The following is a 17,838-nucleotide window of genomic DNA, read 5'->3' on the forward strand; positions in this document are numbered from 1 at the left end:
CTGGTTTAGAGTTTGGCAGACTGGTTACGAGGTCTCAGAACATGACAGATATCCCACCCACCTCATTACAAGCTCATCATATCCTGTGGTAGGAGGGGCGTGGCTTGGATGCCGATCGGGATGGCGGCATGAGCCTGTAGCTCCGTGCCTGATCCCATTAATTATCCTGGAAATCCCCGCATACGCGCTGCTCACAGCGCGGGTGCCCTGCACGGAGCACCGGGGTGGCAGACGAGCGTCGTTACGGGCCAGCGGGAGGCCGAGTGAGGTGCTCCGACCCGATCTCGGATCTTGGAGGAGCTGCGCCATGAGGATAAGATGGCGGCGGCCCCGAACTGTGTAGGCTGAACCCGAGGCGTAATGCACCAAAGCTGGAGCACGGAAGTGACTGCCGCTTGGAGGAGTGAGCGGAACGAGATCCCTGCCGAGTGTGGCTCGACGGCTGTGGCAGCGGCGTAGAGCGGTCTCCGCCACATCGGAGACTTGAGATCGAGGCGCCCATCGCCTAACATGGCGGCCCTGCGATGAAGGTCTCGCTCTCTGGTTGCGGCACATGACGCCCGCTGCTGTTGAGTGCCTGGCTGCTGTTGAGTGTCTGGCGACGCTGAACAACGGAGACCCGGTGCAGGCGGGCACACCGAGGACGGCGCAGGAAGGAAGGTTGGTGGACTCTGCGCCCGACCGCGGGACTGATTGCTTCCCCCGTGCAGGGGCTCCAGCGAGGCGTCGCTCTTGATACAGGGCGACCGCCTCTGATATCGACCACTGGGCTGCATGTGGAGTGGACCCGGACAAGCTCCGTGGATCGGCCGAGGCGCCGGGTGCTCGACGACTGGCAGCGGCACACTGACGCCGCACGGTCATAGTGGGGACGGTTGGGCGGAGATCGGGTGCCACTGAAGATCGGCGGGCTGGATTGATACAGGATGGCGCCCCCGCACTGATCGCATATCCAGCTCCACACGGCGATTGCTTGATTGACCTGGTGCACGCTCTTGGCTTCTCCACCCTCCTGAATTGAATTCTCCTCGACTCTGTTGTGGGGACGCAGGGCGCCCGCGCTGGGGGCAATTATAGACTGTGTGAAGCGGGGCCCCTGGACCACGAGGTGTTTGATGCAATGCTGTCGGGGGTGGTCGCTGCCCACCCGGAGTGAGGTGTACTGAACAGTGGGCGGCCATTTTTGATCACGGGTGTGGGGCCCGAGAGCTGCGGACGAATTGACACTGGGAGGTGGCGATCACTGCTTGAGAGGGACACGGTGCTACTGTGCAGCTGGGGGGTTTGGGGGACCACCCCCACTTGGCAGATGGAAGTTGGGACCGGAACATCCCCCGGAGGCGAACTCGAAACAGCGCTCGCGGCGAACAAGATGGCTGCTAGTGGTAGTGAACTGAGGCTGCAACAGGGACAGGACCGGGCAAAAGTGCCAGACACAGATGATGGGACCCATATTGACCCGGAAAGCTCGGCGCAGGAACGGCGGTTGAATATAGATGGTATACTGGAGGCGATAACCGCGACCAAGGAGTCCCTGCATCAAGATATAGCGCAGGTTGCCACAGGGCTGGGCCTCTTGAGGGCGGATCATGCCAAACTCACGGACAGAGTGAAAGAAAATGAACTGCTGCTTCAAGAGCTCAAGCCAGCGGTGGTGACCGCAGAACATAAGCTATCTGACATCCTTAGTCGCTTGGCGACGCTTGAGAAGCGAGCAGAGGACTCCGAAAGCCGCAATAGGAGGAACAAAGTGAGGGTGGTGGGCCTGCCGGAAAACGTGGAGGGGGACGACGCAGTAGCCTACATGGAGAACTGGTTTAAAACGGTCGTGGCCCCAGTGGGTCTCTCCCCCTTCTTCTCCCTGGAACGAGCGCACAGGGTCCCGGCCCGCCCGCCCATGCAGGGCTGCCCACCCAGACCAATGGTGGTCAGACTATTGCACTTCAGGGACCGAGACCTATTGATACAAAGGGCACGCTCAGTGGGCCCCTTTCAGGTGGACAACAGCTCGGTCACGGTTTTCCCCGATTACACGCAGCAGGTCCAAAAGAGCAGGGCGTCTTATCTGACCGTGAAAAAAGAACTAAGGGACGAGGGCATACAATATTCCTTGCTCTTTCCGGCAAAGCTGCGAGTGATCCTAGATGGAACGACCCATTTCTTTCAGACCCCTGATGAAGTGTGGTCATGGCTCGAGTTGTATCGTGCTGGTACGGACCGTAAGGGTAAAGGGGGAAAGGAGAGGCAAAAGCCGGTCAAGGTGCGAAAGTCACAGCACATCCGCAAGAAGAACAAACTCAAGAGAGGGATGCAAGACGACCAGATGGCGGCGGACAGAAAAGGAGCGCTAGCCGCGACAGCGATCATTACGGGCTCACAACAGGAGAGAATATCGATAGACTCGGACTCTGGAGAGGACGACGGAAAGACTAAAGGAGATATTTCGGACGCTGATAGCTCGGGGGGGCGGCGGTCACCCCACAGACGGCAGATGGACTATTTAACGAATGACACTAACAGTGAGGCCCGTACCCGCTACTCCTGTTGGAGCAGATTGCCCTGGTGCTCTGCGGATTAGCAGGTACTGTGTTGAAACGCTGCATGGGGTCGTGGGCCCGGGGCGAGGGCCTTGCCTGCTCCGGGTCGGCTCTGAATCACCCTCTCGTTGCCCTTAAGGCCTTCTGTGGTGACGACTACAGAGTAGTGGAATGTGTGTTGTGTTACAGGTTTGGATGGGGGCTGATGTAGCGTTATTAGGTCCTGTTCTGGGGAGTGGGGTTGGGGGAGTTTTTGGGGGTGTTTTGAGTGGGGGGTTAAACTGCAACGATGTGGGTGGCCGATTGATACTGTTAAGATGGTTGGGAGAAGGCGGCAATGGGGACGTTACCTAATTTGAAATGCCTCACATGGAATGTCCGCGGACTTCGAACTATGTCTAGACGATACAAGGTGCACGCCCATCTGATGAGGCGAGGCGTCCAGATTGCACTGCTGCAAGAGACTCACCTAACCCAGCAGGAATGCACTGCATTGCAGAAGAGGTGGCATGGCCAGGTGTTTGGTACCACGTATTCGGCGTTTGCCAGAGGGGTGCTGATATGGGTGAGGGCGGGGGTCCCATTCCAGGTCACAAACCAGCTGGTGGACCCTGAGGGTCGGTTTGTAGCGGTGGAGGGGAGGCTGTATGGCCGTGATGTGGTTTTGTGATAGCCTTGAATAGAGGTACCTCGATGGGGTGCTAGAGAAGTTCGGCCTAGGGGACGGCTTTGGGCGGTGGACGAGGGTTCTCTACTCGTCTGCTACTGCCAGGGTACGATTGGGGTCTGTCATATCCTCAGACTACCCGGTGCGTAGGGGGACGAGGCAGGGTTGCTCGCTATCTCCCCTGCTGTTCGCTTTGGCAGTGGAACCGCTGGCAGCGCGGGCGAGGACAGGAACATTATATAATGGGATTGGCCGTGGAGTGGAAACTCATCATATATCACTGTACGCAGATGATCTGCTGCTGTACCTAGAGGATACAGAAAGAGCTCTGGAGGGGGCTGTGGAGATGTTGTCGAGCTTTGGTAGGCAGTCGGGCCTCAGGGTCAACTGGAATAAAACTTGTGTTTTTCCGTTACGGGCGAACACGCCGTATCCCCCTCTAACAGTAGATGTGGTTTGGGAGGATACATGTTTCACTTATTTAGGTGTCCGCATCTACCATGAAGCAGCGAACTTGCTCGAAGGCAATATAGGGCGCTGCGTAAGGGCTTTGAGGGGGTGCATGGCCTTTTGGGCCTCCCTCCCTTTGTCGGTGCAGGGCCGGGTGGCACTGTTGAAGATGGTGGCTCTGCCGAGGTTGCTCTATTACTTCCGTACCCTGCCGATATGGATCCCTCAGCGGATCTTCAAAGACTTGCGGACCATGATTATTGACTTCCTCTGGGGGCACAGAAGGCGTAGGGTGGCATTGAACACTCTGATGAGACCCAAACTTGAGGGAGGGTTAGCGGTTCCCGATTTTGAATTGTATTGCCTGGCTGCTCAACTACAGGTATTAACGCAAAGCGTAGCTAAAGAATTTAGAGGCCCGGAACAAGAGCGGGGGAACCGGTATCCAGAGACACGTCTTGTCATACATAGTTATGCAACAGAAATTGGAATTGAAAGGTTTGTCCATGGAAGAGAGAACTCTCCGGTTGCGCTGGCACAGGAGCTTGAAAAGGGCGAAAGCAGCTCGACCGTACGCGCCAATGATCCCTCTAGGGATGCTGACGGCGCTGCCGCATGGGGGCGATTGGTCCCCGTTGCTGGAATGGGAAGAGCTTGGTTTGCAGATGGTGGGGGACTTATTTATTAACGGGATGCTGGTCTCCTTTAGGGTACTGCAAGATCAGTCTGGTCTCCCGGATGGGAGCTACCTCTTGCACGCAGCAGTGGTTGCGGCGATGCTAAAGCACTGGAGAGGGGGACTAGCGGAACCGGACACAACCATGGCCTGCCAGTATGTAGTGATGGCGGCGGGAACGATCAAGGCGGTGACCTGCCTCCACTCTAGAATGCTACATGAGGGACTAGAGCCGCTAACTGCACTGAAGGAGAAATGGGAGGAAAGCATAGGCAAACCCATACCAGACACGGTCTGGAGCCATATTTTGGAAAGGACGCGGAAGGGTAGCAGAAATGCCCGCTTCCAGCAGGTGCATTTCTTTGTACTACACAGGGCCTATCTGACCCCGGGGAAGATTAGAAGATACTTTCGGGTACAAGATGCAGCGTGCCCGAGGTGCTTAGTGCCTGAGGTTGAGCTGACTCATTTACTATGGGACTGCCCAAAGTTAGGGACTTATTGGCCCGAGGTGGGAGAGCTTCTGAACACAGTTGCTGACCGGGAGGTGGAGTTCGACATGGCAACATGCCTGCTGCTTTGGTTCCCTCACACGACAAGGACGAAAATTACGAGCAAATTTATAGACCTGGGACTCATATTGGCCCAGAGAGAGATTACCTGCCACTGGAAGTCCAAGGAGGGCCATCGGTTAGGAGGTGGATGAATGAGTTGCTGAAATGGTCCAGGTGTGAAAGTGTGGTTAGAATTCGACAAGCCACCAGGGCAGGCAACGATAAGAGCTTGGAGGCAGCGAGAGCTTGGGAGACGATAGTGCAGGCGTTGCGAGACTACCTGACAGAGAGTGAAGAGCAGGGACATTCGGAGAGTGGGGTTGTATGAGGCCTTGAAGAACAAATGCATTAACTCGATTGGTGGCGAGCTCTAGAGTCGGATTCCACGATTACAACCCACATCAACAGCAGTTGGGGGGAGGGTAGTTCTTAGGGTGCCGCTGTGGTGATAGGAGGGGTGCCTGCGGGAAGGAACCATGGCTGGTACCAGACGGAAAGGGGCTTCCGGGCGGCATACTTTGGGTACACGTAGTGTGGCTACCGGTAGGCCTCAGAGACAGCCACCATTGGAGGGTACTAGCGTGGACCTGCTAAGGCGGGCACTGGTGACACTGACGCCACCCACACAGGATGGCTGGCTATACTTAGCGGTGACCTGGGGGGGTAGTTTGGTGGGTGTAAAACGCAGATACTATATTATGTTGTTGACCAGGCATCTCTATGAGATGGTCACCATGACATTTTGCTGGGACATACTGATACGCCGCCCAGCCTCCGGGATGTGGGCTGAAAGGCTGTGTACAATTTTACTGATGTTGATGTGCGTTGAGATGTCATGAGTGTACTGGTTGACTTGTTTCAATGCTTTGTTTCTAACTCTGCAATAAAAATATATTTTAAAAAAACAAATCATATCCTGTGGCAGTTCTAATAAGGAGAGCAGATGGGATACCTGTCACATTTGTGAAGGAGTTACCTGTCCGACAAACTCTATAGCAGGCCTCAAACCTGCAACGATAATTTGTAGAAACAGAGAGAACCAGTATTACCGGAAGAGTGTCTAGAGGCAGGTGTAGCACATGGAGCACTGGGAAAGGAATCTGAGTTAGGGAGAGTGAACTGACCGCAAATTAACCTTTGGATCTATTGTGGGGACACCCGGAGAAACAGTGTTTCCTAGGATTTCTTTGTCTTATGTTGCCTGACACCTAGACCCTCACCTGGATCTTCCCCTCAAGGCAAGTAGCCTCCAGGTCTTGTGTTTTCTGAGGTTTTGCTCCTTTTAAGAAAAGGATCAAAGTGGTAACACCCACTCAGCAAGTGCCCATGTGAGGCAGCAGGAATAGGTTACATTGTACACCAATACCCCGCCCGGTAAGGATGGAAGCAGACCCAGAGAGGAACATGCACCTACCTGTGCAACTCCTCCATCTGTATCTCGTAAGCATCTACCCGTGCACCTCCTCTGTTTATACTTCATAAGCACCTACCTTTGCACCTTCCCTGTTTGTATCTCATAATCACCGATCTATGCACCTCCTCTGTACCTCATAAGCACCTATCTATGCACCTCCTCTGTACCTCATAAGCACCTACTTTTGCATCTCCTCTGTTTGCACCTCATAAGGACTAACCTTTGCACTTCCTTTGTTTGTACCTATCAGGCAAGCTTCTGTAATCAAGCTTGCGATACCCACACTGCCAACCATGGACACTGACTGTCCGTTCATTCATTACCTGACTTCTGCTGTGTGCATACAGTAAGCCACTCCACTGCTTTGGTAACAATGCACCTGAGTTACCTTTGTTATATACTTAATGAAGATTTTGTTTTGTTATGCACTTCCTGAAGAGCTATCTTTGTTCTATTCTTCCTAAAACATAAGTATCAGCAGCACATTCCTTTTTCCACAATCTGTTCTGGTTTCAATGAAATCTTGTCCATATACATCCTAAATCTTTACCTCTTGCATGCGTACCCTGTGAGCACCCTTTCTTTACTAAGTTACCGAGCGAAAGCTGGTAAATCACCTCCTTTTGAGAAGTAAATAAGATGTGACTTGCTCAACAGAACTGTTAATTAATATCTGTGTATAGTGAAATATCCCTTGTTCCCAATATGGTAAAGAAAACATTTCTTTGACAACCAGTAAAACATTGAGTATTCACGTTCTATTAAAATTATTTGCATTTAATAATTTGACATCTCTTTACATCCAACAGAAAATTTGCCTTGGATGCATGAAGTGATTATGGATATTGAAGATACTACTTTAAATCTCCAAAAACAATGAAAACCTGAACTCTAGTATTTGGGAAAACATTAGAGTCGTCGGGGACAGACAGAGCTGAATATAAATTGACAGACCCTGGAAGCAGTCAAGAGCAATTCAGAGAATGTAAGAGTCTGAGCTGTGCACTTCCACTCCATTAGAAACAGAAATAACCTTTGGAAAATTAAGGCAACAACATCAACAAACTGCCTCATGTGTAAACAGGTGTCCAATGCCGGCTTCTATCATGGGATCGGTATAATGTGTTTACAGCAGGGCTCTGTTTCTAAACTGATAAGCACTATTCAGTGCTCTAGATGTATTGTAAACTCTTTCAGACAAAACCACAGGAACCAGAAAAAAGAGCAACACAGTGGAGCCATACAACTGAAGAGTAAAGCAAAGAGGAGTTATGCTATCTATAAAGCAAACTTATATCCCAATGTGCACCAACCAGAAGGAAGATGAATCTTTACCCGTAACTGTGAAAAATTATTAGCCAGTCTAAAGACACTATTACTACAAAAAGCCTTACACACATTATGAGTGTGACATGTATTTGGTGAACATTGTACTTAATTGTTAAATCTGAAAGCAAACCTGCAAAATACCGCACACATACAGGTTATGTGGGAAAAATATAAGTGCTTTATCAGCCATGTTTGCCCTTCAGGAGGCACAATCATTGGTTGTAGACAAACTTATTCTCAACTCAGACACCCTAACCAAGAGAGAAGTATCGGAGACATGCAGTGAGAGCTTTAGTTTGCCATCAGACCTAAAGCACCCTCAGCAAATGCACACAGGAGAAAAACAATTCAATACCACTGAATGTGCTAAAAGCTTTAGTTGTTTATTTAACCTACAATGTCATCAACAAGCCCACAAAGGGGAACAATCACACCCTTGCAGCGAAACTGTGAGCAGTTTTGGTTACTCTTCCGCATTAAGTAATCATCAGCGAGCACAGACAGGGGAAAAAGCATTCAAGTGCAGTGAATGTGAGAAGAGCTTTAGTCGATTTTCCGCGCTAAAAAGACATCAACGAATACACACGGTGGAAAAACCTTACCGTTGCAGTGAATGTGTGAAGAGCTTTTGTCAGTCATCAGATCTCCAAAAACATCAGCGAACACACAGAGGTGAAAGACCATACCATTGCAATGAATGTGCAAAGAGCTTTAGATGTTTATCACACCTTAAAATACATCATCGAACACATACAGGTGAAAAACCCTACCATTGCAATGAATGTGTGAAGAGCTTTAGCCGTGTATCACAACTCCAAAGACATCATCAAATACATACAGGAGAAAAAACATACCATTGCAATGCATATGTGAAGAGCTTTAGTTGTTTATCACACCTCCAAATACATCGGCGAACACACAATGGGGAAAAACCATACAATTGTATTGAGTGTGGAAAGAGCTTTAGTCGGTTATCACAACTACAATACCATCAGCGAATACACACTGGTGAAAAGCCTTATAATTGCAGTGAATGTGTGAAGAGCTTTCGTCTGTTATCAACTCTACACAAACATCAGCGGACACACACTAGGGAAAAGCCATATCACTGCAGTGAATGTACAAAGAGCTATCGTCAGGCATCAGACCTCAAAAATCATCAGCGAACACACACAGGGGAAAAACCATTCCATTGCACTCAATGTGTGAAGAGCTTTAGCCAGTTATCACATCTCCGTGTTCATCAGCAAAAACACACGGGGGAAAAGCCATTCAAGTGCAGTGAGTGTGTGAAGAGTTTTAGTCGGTTATCATACCTACACAAACATGAGCGAACACACACAGAGGAAAAGCCATTCAAGTGCAGTGAATGTATGTATTGCGACTTATATAGCGCACGTATCACCCGAAGGTATCAAGGCGCTTGCTTAGGGAACCCGTCCTGGTATTCCCCTGTGAGATACCCCGGCAGGGTATCCACAAGGTGAAAGCCAGGCATCCCGCCGCGAGGGGCCGTAGTGGAGATTAAGCAAGCTATTGCCCAGAGTCGCAGAGTGTGACCCCGTGAGTCGAGTAGGCACCGGAGCGAGAATTGTCGAGTCCGTGGAATTTTTTGAGCCCGAGACCCGGGAATCGAACCCTGGTCCACGGCCGATCTCAGCTTCCGGGTCTGCCGCCTCTAACCACTGAGCCACGCTTCTCCACTGAATGTGGGAGGAGGTTTAGTCAATCACATTACCTACACAAACATCAGCAAACACACACAGGGGGCACACCCTACCATTGTAATGAGTGTGTAAAGTGCTTTAGTCAGTCATCAGACCTACAATGCCATCTGCGAACACACACTGGTGAAAAACCTTACCATTGCAGTGAATGTGTGAAGAGTTTTTGTCTGTCATCATCTCTCAAAAGACATCAGCGGATACACACTGGGGAAAAACCTTACCATTGCAATGAATGTGGAAGTAGTTTTCGTGGCTATTCAGCATTAATGATTCATCAGCGAACTCACACAGGGGAAAAACCATTCAAGTGCAATGAATGTGTGAAGAGCTTTAGTCAATTATCAAACCTTGTTTGCCATCAACGAACTCACACTGGTGAAAAACCTTACCATTGCAGTGAATGTGTGAAGAGCTTTTGTCAAATATCAGCTCTCCAAAGACATCAGCGAACACACACTGGGGAAAAACCTTACCATTGCATTAAATGTGGGAGTAGTTTTTCTAGCTCGTCAGAATTAAGGGCTCATCAGCAAACTCACACAGGGGGAAAACCATTCAAGTGCAGTGAATGTGTGAAGAGCTATAGTCGGTTATCAATTTTACACAGCCATATGCAAAAGCACACCTTTTTAAACACACTTGGAAAAAATCCTAGAGATGCAGCGAATATGGCAAGAACTTCAGTACATCAGCAATAATACTAACGCGATTACACAAGTAGCAAACACATGCAGTTATTATGAGTTGAACGAATTACATAAAATTATAACTTAATAATAATATGCAACATACAAATACCAGACAACAAAAAGTAGATGATAAAAGACCCAACTAGTAAGAAAGAAGAAAAACGTAGGGCCAGATCATGATGTCATATGGACCGCCACAGGCAGGCCATTGGTGGCAGTCTGCCCGACATCCAGGGCCGCAGCCCAGCTGCCAGATAACGATGCTGACGGTCGCAGCACTGTGGGCAGGGGGAATGACCGGCGCCTACGACAGGAGTGGCAATCCCATCGGGGTGGCAGTTAGACAGGTAATCCCTGAATAGCAGCGGTGCCTGCGCAGACTGCCATCCGGATTACGGTGTCCCTTTCCCTCTGCCTTTTCATGGCGGTCTGACCACCATGAAAAGGCAGACAGAAGTAAGTTTGAGGGCCCCTCCGCTGTGGGGCCCTGAGGGAGCACCACATGGCGCACAGTGCAGGGATGTTTCAAAACATGTCTTTTTGCATTGAGGCTTGTGCTGCGGCTATTTTCTGGGCCGCAACATAAGCAGCAAAGCAAAAAGGCATGTTTCTGACCACCTTCACGGCGGTCAGATCATAATGCAGAGGTCGGGACCACTGCCTACTTGTCAGGCGGTCCGATCCCGAAACGATGATCGGACACTCACCGACTGCCATCGTAATTAGCCCCATAGATATTTGTAGTATTATAAAAATGTCTACTCTCAGCGATTCTTCATTTCTCTACAAGTAGGAAAAACATTAAGTACCAGGAAACATTGGGAGACTAGCATATTGTGGAATAAAAGAAAAGAAACATTGTTGGGTATAAAGAACATCAAAGCAAAGCTAATTATACTACTGGTAAAAGCAACACTATGAACAATGTTTGGACTAACAAGGGTATTTTTAGCTAGATTAAGGGATTAGTGATAAAATCCATATACCCAAAACACATGAACTCCCGTGGAATGCTTAACCTAAGAGACAAAAGCAAGCAGTGACAGTATGCAAGTCATCCAGTCAGAAGGATGGTAAAGAGGCTATACTCCAGGTCACTGGAATTTAGCGACTCTGCAGCCACCTTGATTTTTGCTTTATTATGGCTTTTTCGCATTTGCCACACAATCCATCATCTGCTGCATAATCTGCAGATTAATTTTGTATCTAGGTCAATCAGATCAAATGTTAAAAAAATATGGTGACTCCGGTCTCTGCACACCTGAAGTCTTACATAATAATGAAGTAGCACTATCACATAATGTGCCCCATTATGCTGCATAATTTCAACCCTCCGCACATTTTGGTACTCCTCTGCTGTATGATTGCAGTGGCCCTGGCTGTACTCCAGGGTAGTGACAAGCACAAGAAGAGCCAACACTGGCCGATTCACAACAGCCAAAATAGGCAAGCCACTAACAACATTTCTCAAAAAATATCCTAGGATAAAAGCTATATATGAGCATAGTTGTTGTTCTCTGCACTAAATAATACAAACAGCCACTTACATGCAATTACTCATTTGTCTCTTTAACGAGAGTACAGTTACCACCAAATTTATTGATACTCCTTTTACCAAACATAGATGGAAGAAGAAATCACCTACCCGGCACACAGATTCGCAATTGACTAGCTGACCCAAACCATTACTATATGCATAACACTGCCATGACAAACAATCTGTTCAGGCCCACACACATGAGATAACAACGCTGCCCGAGAGGGTGCCCAAGCTGGACGTGTATCTAGGTTTCCCAGATGATAAAGATAACAATTTAGTGCAAGACTGGGTAATGGTGGGTAAATACTGACCTTGACAGCAACTCGTAGAGCCTAATGTATGATACTAAGATGCTAAATAACACTGTTGAAATGTACACTGTATTACCATGTTTTTGTGATGTAACCTGCAATATTGTATTGTGACAATTGTAAGATATAAGAACTGCCAATAAAAACAAGTTTAAATAAATAGATGGAAGAAAGGCTGTGTCAGTCATACTAAGCTTTCTCTTGTGTTCCGCTGGTTCATATATTCCATACAACTTATCTAGGAGAAGCAGAAGGCGGGCATAACACTATTATTCTATTAACAGTAAAATGACAAAACACTTTTGGGGGGAAGAAGCAACTTGGGTTTCTTGCACGTAATAAAAGGAGCACACATTTTATCTATTAAACTGTATACCACAAGACACGTGTTTAAAATGTGACGCAATGCAGATTAAGTGAAAGGTGTGAAAAGATGAATTCTCTGTAGACTCTGTGAAGTGCTGCTTTATAATGTCATCTCTGGCAGACGTTGATGGACCTGCGACATTAAGAAAGCGTTTTGATGCAATCGGTGCAATAGTAGAGGTAGGAAGTGCTAGTCAGATGCTGATAAATCCAAATTGAGCAGGCTGTGGATGCCATCAGTATATGCATAACCCTGAAAACTGGACATCCTGATCAGTAGAGAAAACGCCAGAGATCGGCTATCCAGGATGATCCAGGAGCAATGCAGTGTAACCCCAGTGATGCCTGCCGAGCCAAGACAGAATATCAAAATGACAGGTACAATAGTTGGGACAGTACTAGAGAGCACATATTTAGATAAAGCATATTCACAGTTTGTAGCAAAGAGAGGTAAATCGGTTTGCCCAAAATTGTTTGAAAAGTTTAATTACCAGAACTGGTATTAGAGGTCTCTCGTTGGCAAGGTCAGCAGTTGAAGTTCTTTTTTTTTCTTTTTTTAAACTTTTGGTTTATTGGCTTTTCAACATGTTACACACCATACTTGTCATTCAGGTTTCGATTCTTGGATACATACACTTAGTTCGCTGTGTTATACATTTTCTAGTTCACACATCAGGCAATGTTCGTCATATCCTTTACAAACCAGGTTGTCTCCTCAATAGTGAGCCGTGGGTGCTCCTAACGTTCTATCCCTCTGGGTATATTGGCACCCTCATACAGTTCGGCATTCGGTCCCCTCCATAGTCCCGATAGGAAGAGTTATAAAGAATTTTCATCTCCCCCCTAGCCAACAAGTCATATGGTCATAGTAGCATTGGCATTTCATGTTCCCCCTTCATGGACTATTTTCAAGGTCAGATAGTTCTTGCGGAGGGTCGCACAGTTGTCCCCTGTATTCGTTCCATTTCCCCCATATCCTGGTCCATTTTTTGGGGCAGCCCCTATGTACATACACCGCCTTTTCTTCCAGCATAGCTGCGTCCATGTCTTTTTCTCATTGTGTGCGTGAGGGCGCCAGACCGGAGCCCCATTTCCTGGCAATGTTCCGTTTGGCAAGGGCCAGACCCAGCGCTGTCCATGTCTGTAATCCCCGATTCATGTCTGTAGGCGACCAGATATTTAGCAAACAACATTTAGGTTCTCTTTGCAGTTCAACCCCACTTGTCTCTGAGATTTCGGAGAGAACTTGGTCCCAGTACGATTGTATCCTGGGACAGTCCCATATTGTGTGAAAGAATGTACCCGGGAATCCACACCCTCGCAGGCAGGCAGGCTCTGGGATGCGGCCTAGCCTGTGTAGGAGCGTGCGGGAATAGTATATTCTGTGTAATATTTTGAATTGCACTAGCTTAAGTCGTGATGGTATGGAGGCCTCCCTAGCAGATAATAGTGCATATAACCAATCTTCATCCACTATGTCTCCTAGCTCTATTCCCCACTTGCTGCGGAGGACAGCCGTGGGGTCTGGAAGATTGTTGAGAAGTTTGCGGTATGTGAGTGAGATCGCTTTCTTATCTAGGCATTCGGTGAGGAGTCTATCCTCCAGGGGGGAGGATTCAGCTAGCTGTGTGTCCGTTGGAATGGCCCACTGTAAAGCATGTTTGATTTGTGCATAGCGATAGTGCTCGGTGTCTGCCATCCCGTATTTTTCTTTCAGGGCTGGGAATTTGATAACTTCACCCCTTATCCACAGGTCACCGATTTTGGAAATACCAATTAGGTCCCATTGTCTGAAACCCTTCGTATTCGCTAGGGTACCCAGATGCCGTGTGTCCCAAAGTGACGTAGCAAGTGTGAACACTCCTTCCCATCCCAGGGCTCTTGTGCCGCATGCCAAATCTTAATCGTGTGAGCTGTTGGGCCTGTGAAGGTGTGGCGACGTTTGTTCGTGTATAGCGCCCTCATGAGTTGGTCAGGTGGTAGGACAGTCCTGTCAAGGCGGAAGGCTGGGTCCAGTTGTGGAGCGTGTAGCCATTGATTTAGGGACCAATACCATTTGGCTACCTCCTTGTTTATGGGTAAGATTTTTATCATTTCTTTTTCTAATGTCTTGTTATCTTTGTCATGTGTTGGTATTGTCTTTGCCCAACTGCTTGGTTGGTAAAACTTGAATTTTGATATTGTTCCATTTGAGATCTTATGCATTTCTTCCCATGAAATTAATGTTGACCCGTTTAGGAGTTGACCCCAGTATTTAATATCGTTTTGTTTTAAGGGGGTGGCCATGGCGTCTTTTAAACAGTCCGGAGTTCCGGGAGAGTTCCATATTGGTGCCATTGTACTGTAATAAGGGATTTTTAGGATTGTTCTAATTTGCATCCAAAGTTTGGCTGCTTCCTTTAGTATCTTTAGCTTGATTTTCTTGAAGTATTTTTGGTGACCGAATTTAAAAAGAAAGTGGTCCTCAGATTCTGTCATTGCTTGCAAGTATTCCGGGTAATACTGGTGTATTTTTAGAAGAGATCGTATGTTCTTAAATTGAAAGGCTCTATAATGTTCTGTTAGATCTGGACTTGCTATTCCTCCTTTCTCTTTTTTCCTCCTAAGTTTTTTCCACGATATTCTGGTTCCCTTGGATGCCCATATAAAACTTGCAAGCTCTCCCTGCAGTTTTTTAATGCGACTTTTTTGAATTCCAATGGAATGTTGTTGAACAAAAAGGTATATTTTGGGAGTATAGTCATTTTTATGATGTTAGACCTCCCTATAAAGCTTAAGGGTAGGCTAGACCATACTTTAAGCAGCTTTCTCACCTCTCGGGCCACTCTATTTAGATTGTTTTGTGGTATTTTATCTAAATTTTGATTTACCAAGATGCCCAAGTATTTTATCTCTTGTTTTATGTTGGGGCTATTAAGGTGTGTGTTCCATGTCATTATTTCTGTTTTCGTGTGGTTGACTGAGTATCCTGAAACTTGTCCAAAGTTATTAATGATTTTTTCGATAGCTGGTTTAGATTTTACATAATTATCAGTGAATAGCATCAGGTCGTCTGCGTAGAGTGCTAACTTTTTTTCCCACCCTTGATATTTGAATGGAGTTATTTCCTTACAGCTCCTGAGTTTGTTTGCTAAGGGTTCTATATATAGGTTAAAAAGCAGGGGGAGAGTGGGCACCCCTGTCTAGTGCCTCTGCCAATTTTGATATTACTCGTAAGGCTGCCATTAACCAGGATTCTTGATCTAGGATTTTTATAGATTTCTCCTACTGCGTGTTGGAAGGAGTCCCCTAGGTTGTTTTTAGTCATTATACTATTCAGGAATTTCCAGTTTACTCTATCGAATGCCTTAGCGGCATCGACAGTTAGTATTGTGAGAGGGGTATTTTTTGACGTGGCTATGTCTATAGCGCTAATGAGTTCGTGTGTCAATTCATGTAATTGTCTTCCTTTTGTAAAGCCCTTTTGGTCTAGATGTATGATTTGAGGTGTAAGCTTTCCCAACCTTGTTGCCATTATTTTAGTAAATATTTTATAATCTGCATTGAGCAGAGATATCGGCCGGTATGACTCACATTTTTTGGGGTCTTTTCATGGTTTTAAAATGATTGTTATTACGGCATCATTCCATGTATCTGGCAGCTTTTCCTTTTGTTTAAAGGATACGTTTATCAGCTCTGTTATATGTGGGACCAGCGTATTCGATAGAGACAGGTACAACTCGTTTGGCAGTGCATCTGGGCCTGCAGCTTTTCCTTTCTTCAGGGTTTTTATTATGTTTTTAACCTCGGTTGTTGAAATTTCCATATTTAGCTCGTTTTTCTCCTCTTCAGATAATTTTAACATTGGCATGTCTCTTAAATATTCCTCTATCTGTTCCTTAGATGGGTTGACATCTTCAGTATATAGTTCCGAGAAGAAGGTAGCAAATTAATTTCTGATTTCTTCTTCCGCTGAGGTCAGGCTTGCTTGATCTTGTTTTATTAGGGTTTTTACCTTGTTTCTTGCTACGTCGGTCTTTAATTTCCATGCTAGCCATTTTCCGCATCCCTCTCCATATTCATGATTTGCCAGCTTGCTTGCTTTCCACTTAGTTCTTACTCTTTCTTCAAGAATATCATTTAGGGAGTCCTTCTGTCTTTGTCTGTCTTTTTGCAAGCTTTCTTTCTTATCTGAATCTTTTTCCACTAGTATTTGGGAGTCTAAGGTGTTTATGATTTTTTCTAAATCTGTTATTTCCTGTTTCGCTTTCTTTGATTTATGTGTTCCAAGGCTAAGTAGCTTGCCCCTTAATACGGCCTTATACGTGTCCCATACAATTTGTTTTGATGTTCTTGTTTTATTATTTTCGAAAAAGGTTTCTGTTTCTTCTTTGAGTGCTTGTACAATTTCCTGATCCAAAAACATGGCTCTTTCCACCGTAAACCTTTTATGTATCTGGGATACCTTAATTTGTATTGTTAACTGTACGGCGGAGTGGTCTGATAGGTGGGCTGGAATGTGGCTTAGATTTGTTACACTTTCAAATAGGCTTCTATCTATTAAGAAAAAATCGATTCTAGATCTATGACCTAGTTTTTTATTATGTAGTGTGAAGGGTTGGCTCTTGTCTCCTTTTTCTTTCCATATATCTGCAAGCTCTAAATCTCTCTTATAATACCCAATCCACTCCCTCATTTTTGGTAGATTGGGAAGATTAGAATTTCTTCCTGGGGGAGACCTATCAGTTTTCGGGTCTAAGATAAGATTAAAGTCTCCTCCTAGAATTACTGGAGTATTGGCTAGTAGCAGATGCGTATACAATTTCTGTAGGGGTTCAGGGTCATCAAGGTTGGGGCCATAGTAGCCTGCTATTGTAAAGGCGGTGTTCCCTAGTTTCATTCTTGCTATTGCCCACCTTCCTTTACTGTCGACTTCCAAAAATTCCATAATTGCATTTAGGGATTTTTTTAAAACAATGGCGACTCCTTTAATATTGCACCCTTGGTTTGTGCAAATATGCATATCCACCCATCCTAGATTTTTCATTATCTGATCCCATTCCTCTTTCAATAGGTGTGTCTCCTGTAGAATAATGATTTCGCTTTCAGATGCCTTAAGATATTCTAGGATTTTGTTCCTTCTACTTTTCGTTCTCATGCCATTAACATTCCAGCATAATATTTTTATGCTCCTATTGGTGTCTCCCATTATTTTTGCTTATTTTTATTAACTTTTTGTTTGCCGATTAATAGCTTTGATAGTGAATTTTGATGTTCCATTCTTTTCCAATTTTTTTCAATATTGAGGATTATTTTTTTGATTTTTTTCCCCCCATTTTGCTCCCCACCCATTTTTGTCTTGTGAGTTTTTTTACTTTTTTGATTATGTGTTTTGCTCTTACCCTCCCCGAGGAAGCCTCCTTCTTCTTTTCTTGGGGTTTCCGTCTTGACCCCTTTGGGCTCCTCGAACTAGGCCTGGGACGATTATTTGTTACTTTGCGCCGTCACCTAGTCACGATTATTTACGAATATTTTGTTACTTTTTTTTCGGACTTTGCTTCCATTTCAACTTGTAGGGTTTTCCATTCGGACATTGTCT

At 46.4% G+C, this 17,838-nt stretch overlaps 1 protein-coding gene across 1 annotated transcript; it reads left to right on the plus strand.

Annotated features, from left to right (window-relative positions):
* Positions 1-7,223: 7,223 nt before the first annotated feature.
* LOC144752863 (uncharacterized) lies at positions 7,224-17,333 on the plus strand. The gene is made up of 3 exons (XM_078640699.1): positions 7,224-8,994; positions 9,318-9,840; positions 17,314-17,333. Exons 1-3 carry the CDS (start codon positions 7,816-7,818, stop codon positions 17,331-17,333), a joined length of 1,722 nt encoding a protein of 573 aa, XP_078496825.1. The 5' UTR covers positions 7,224-7,815.
* The last annotated feature ends 505 nt before the right edge of the window (positions 17,334-17,838 follow it).

This window comes from Lissotriton helveticus, chromosome 5_1 (assembly GCF_964261635.1).
Source record: "Lissotriton helveticus chromosome 5_1, aLisHel1.1, whole genome shotgun sequence".
Classification (NCBI taxonomy): Eukaryota; Metazoa; Chordata; class Amphibia; order Caudata; family Salamandridae; genus Lissotriton; species Lissotriton helveticus.

What these genes read in the sequence shown, in the direction of transcription:
- LOC144752863 (XM_078640699.1), top strand. Translation starts at nt 7,816, where the DNA reads ATGTTTGCCCTTCAGGAGGCACAATCATTGGTTGTAGACAAACTTATT. An exon ending in AAAAGCCATTCAAGTGCAGT is followed by an intron (nt 8,995 to 9,317) that starts GAATGTATGTAT and finishes CTAACCACTGAG; the next exon opens with CCACGCTTCTCCACTGAATG. An exon ending in ACCTTACCATTGCATTAAAT is followed by an intron (nt 9,841 to 17,313) that starts GTGGGAGTAGTT and finishes CTCTTTCAATAG; the next exon opens with GTGTGTCTCCTGTAGAATAA.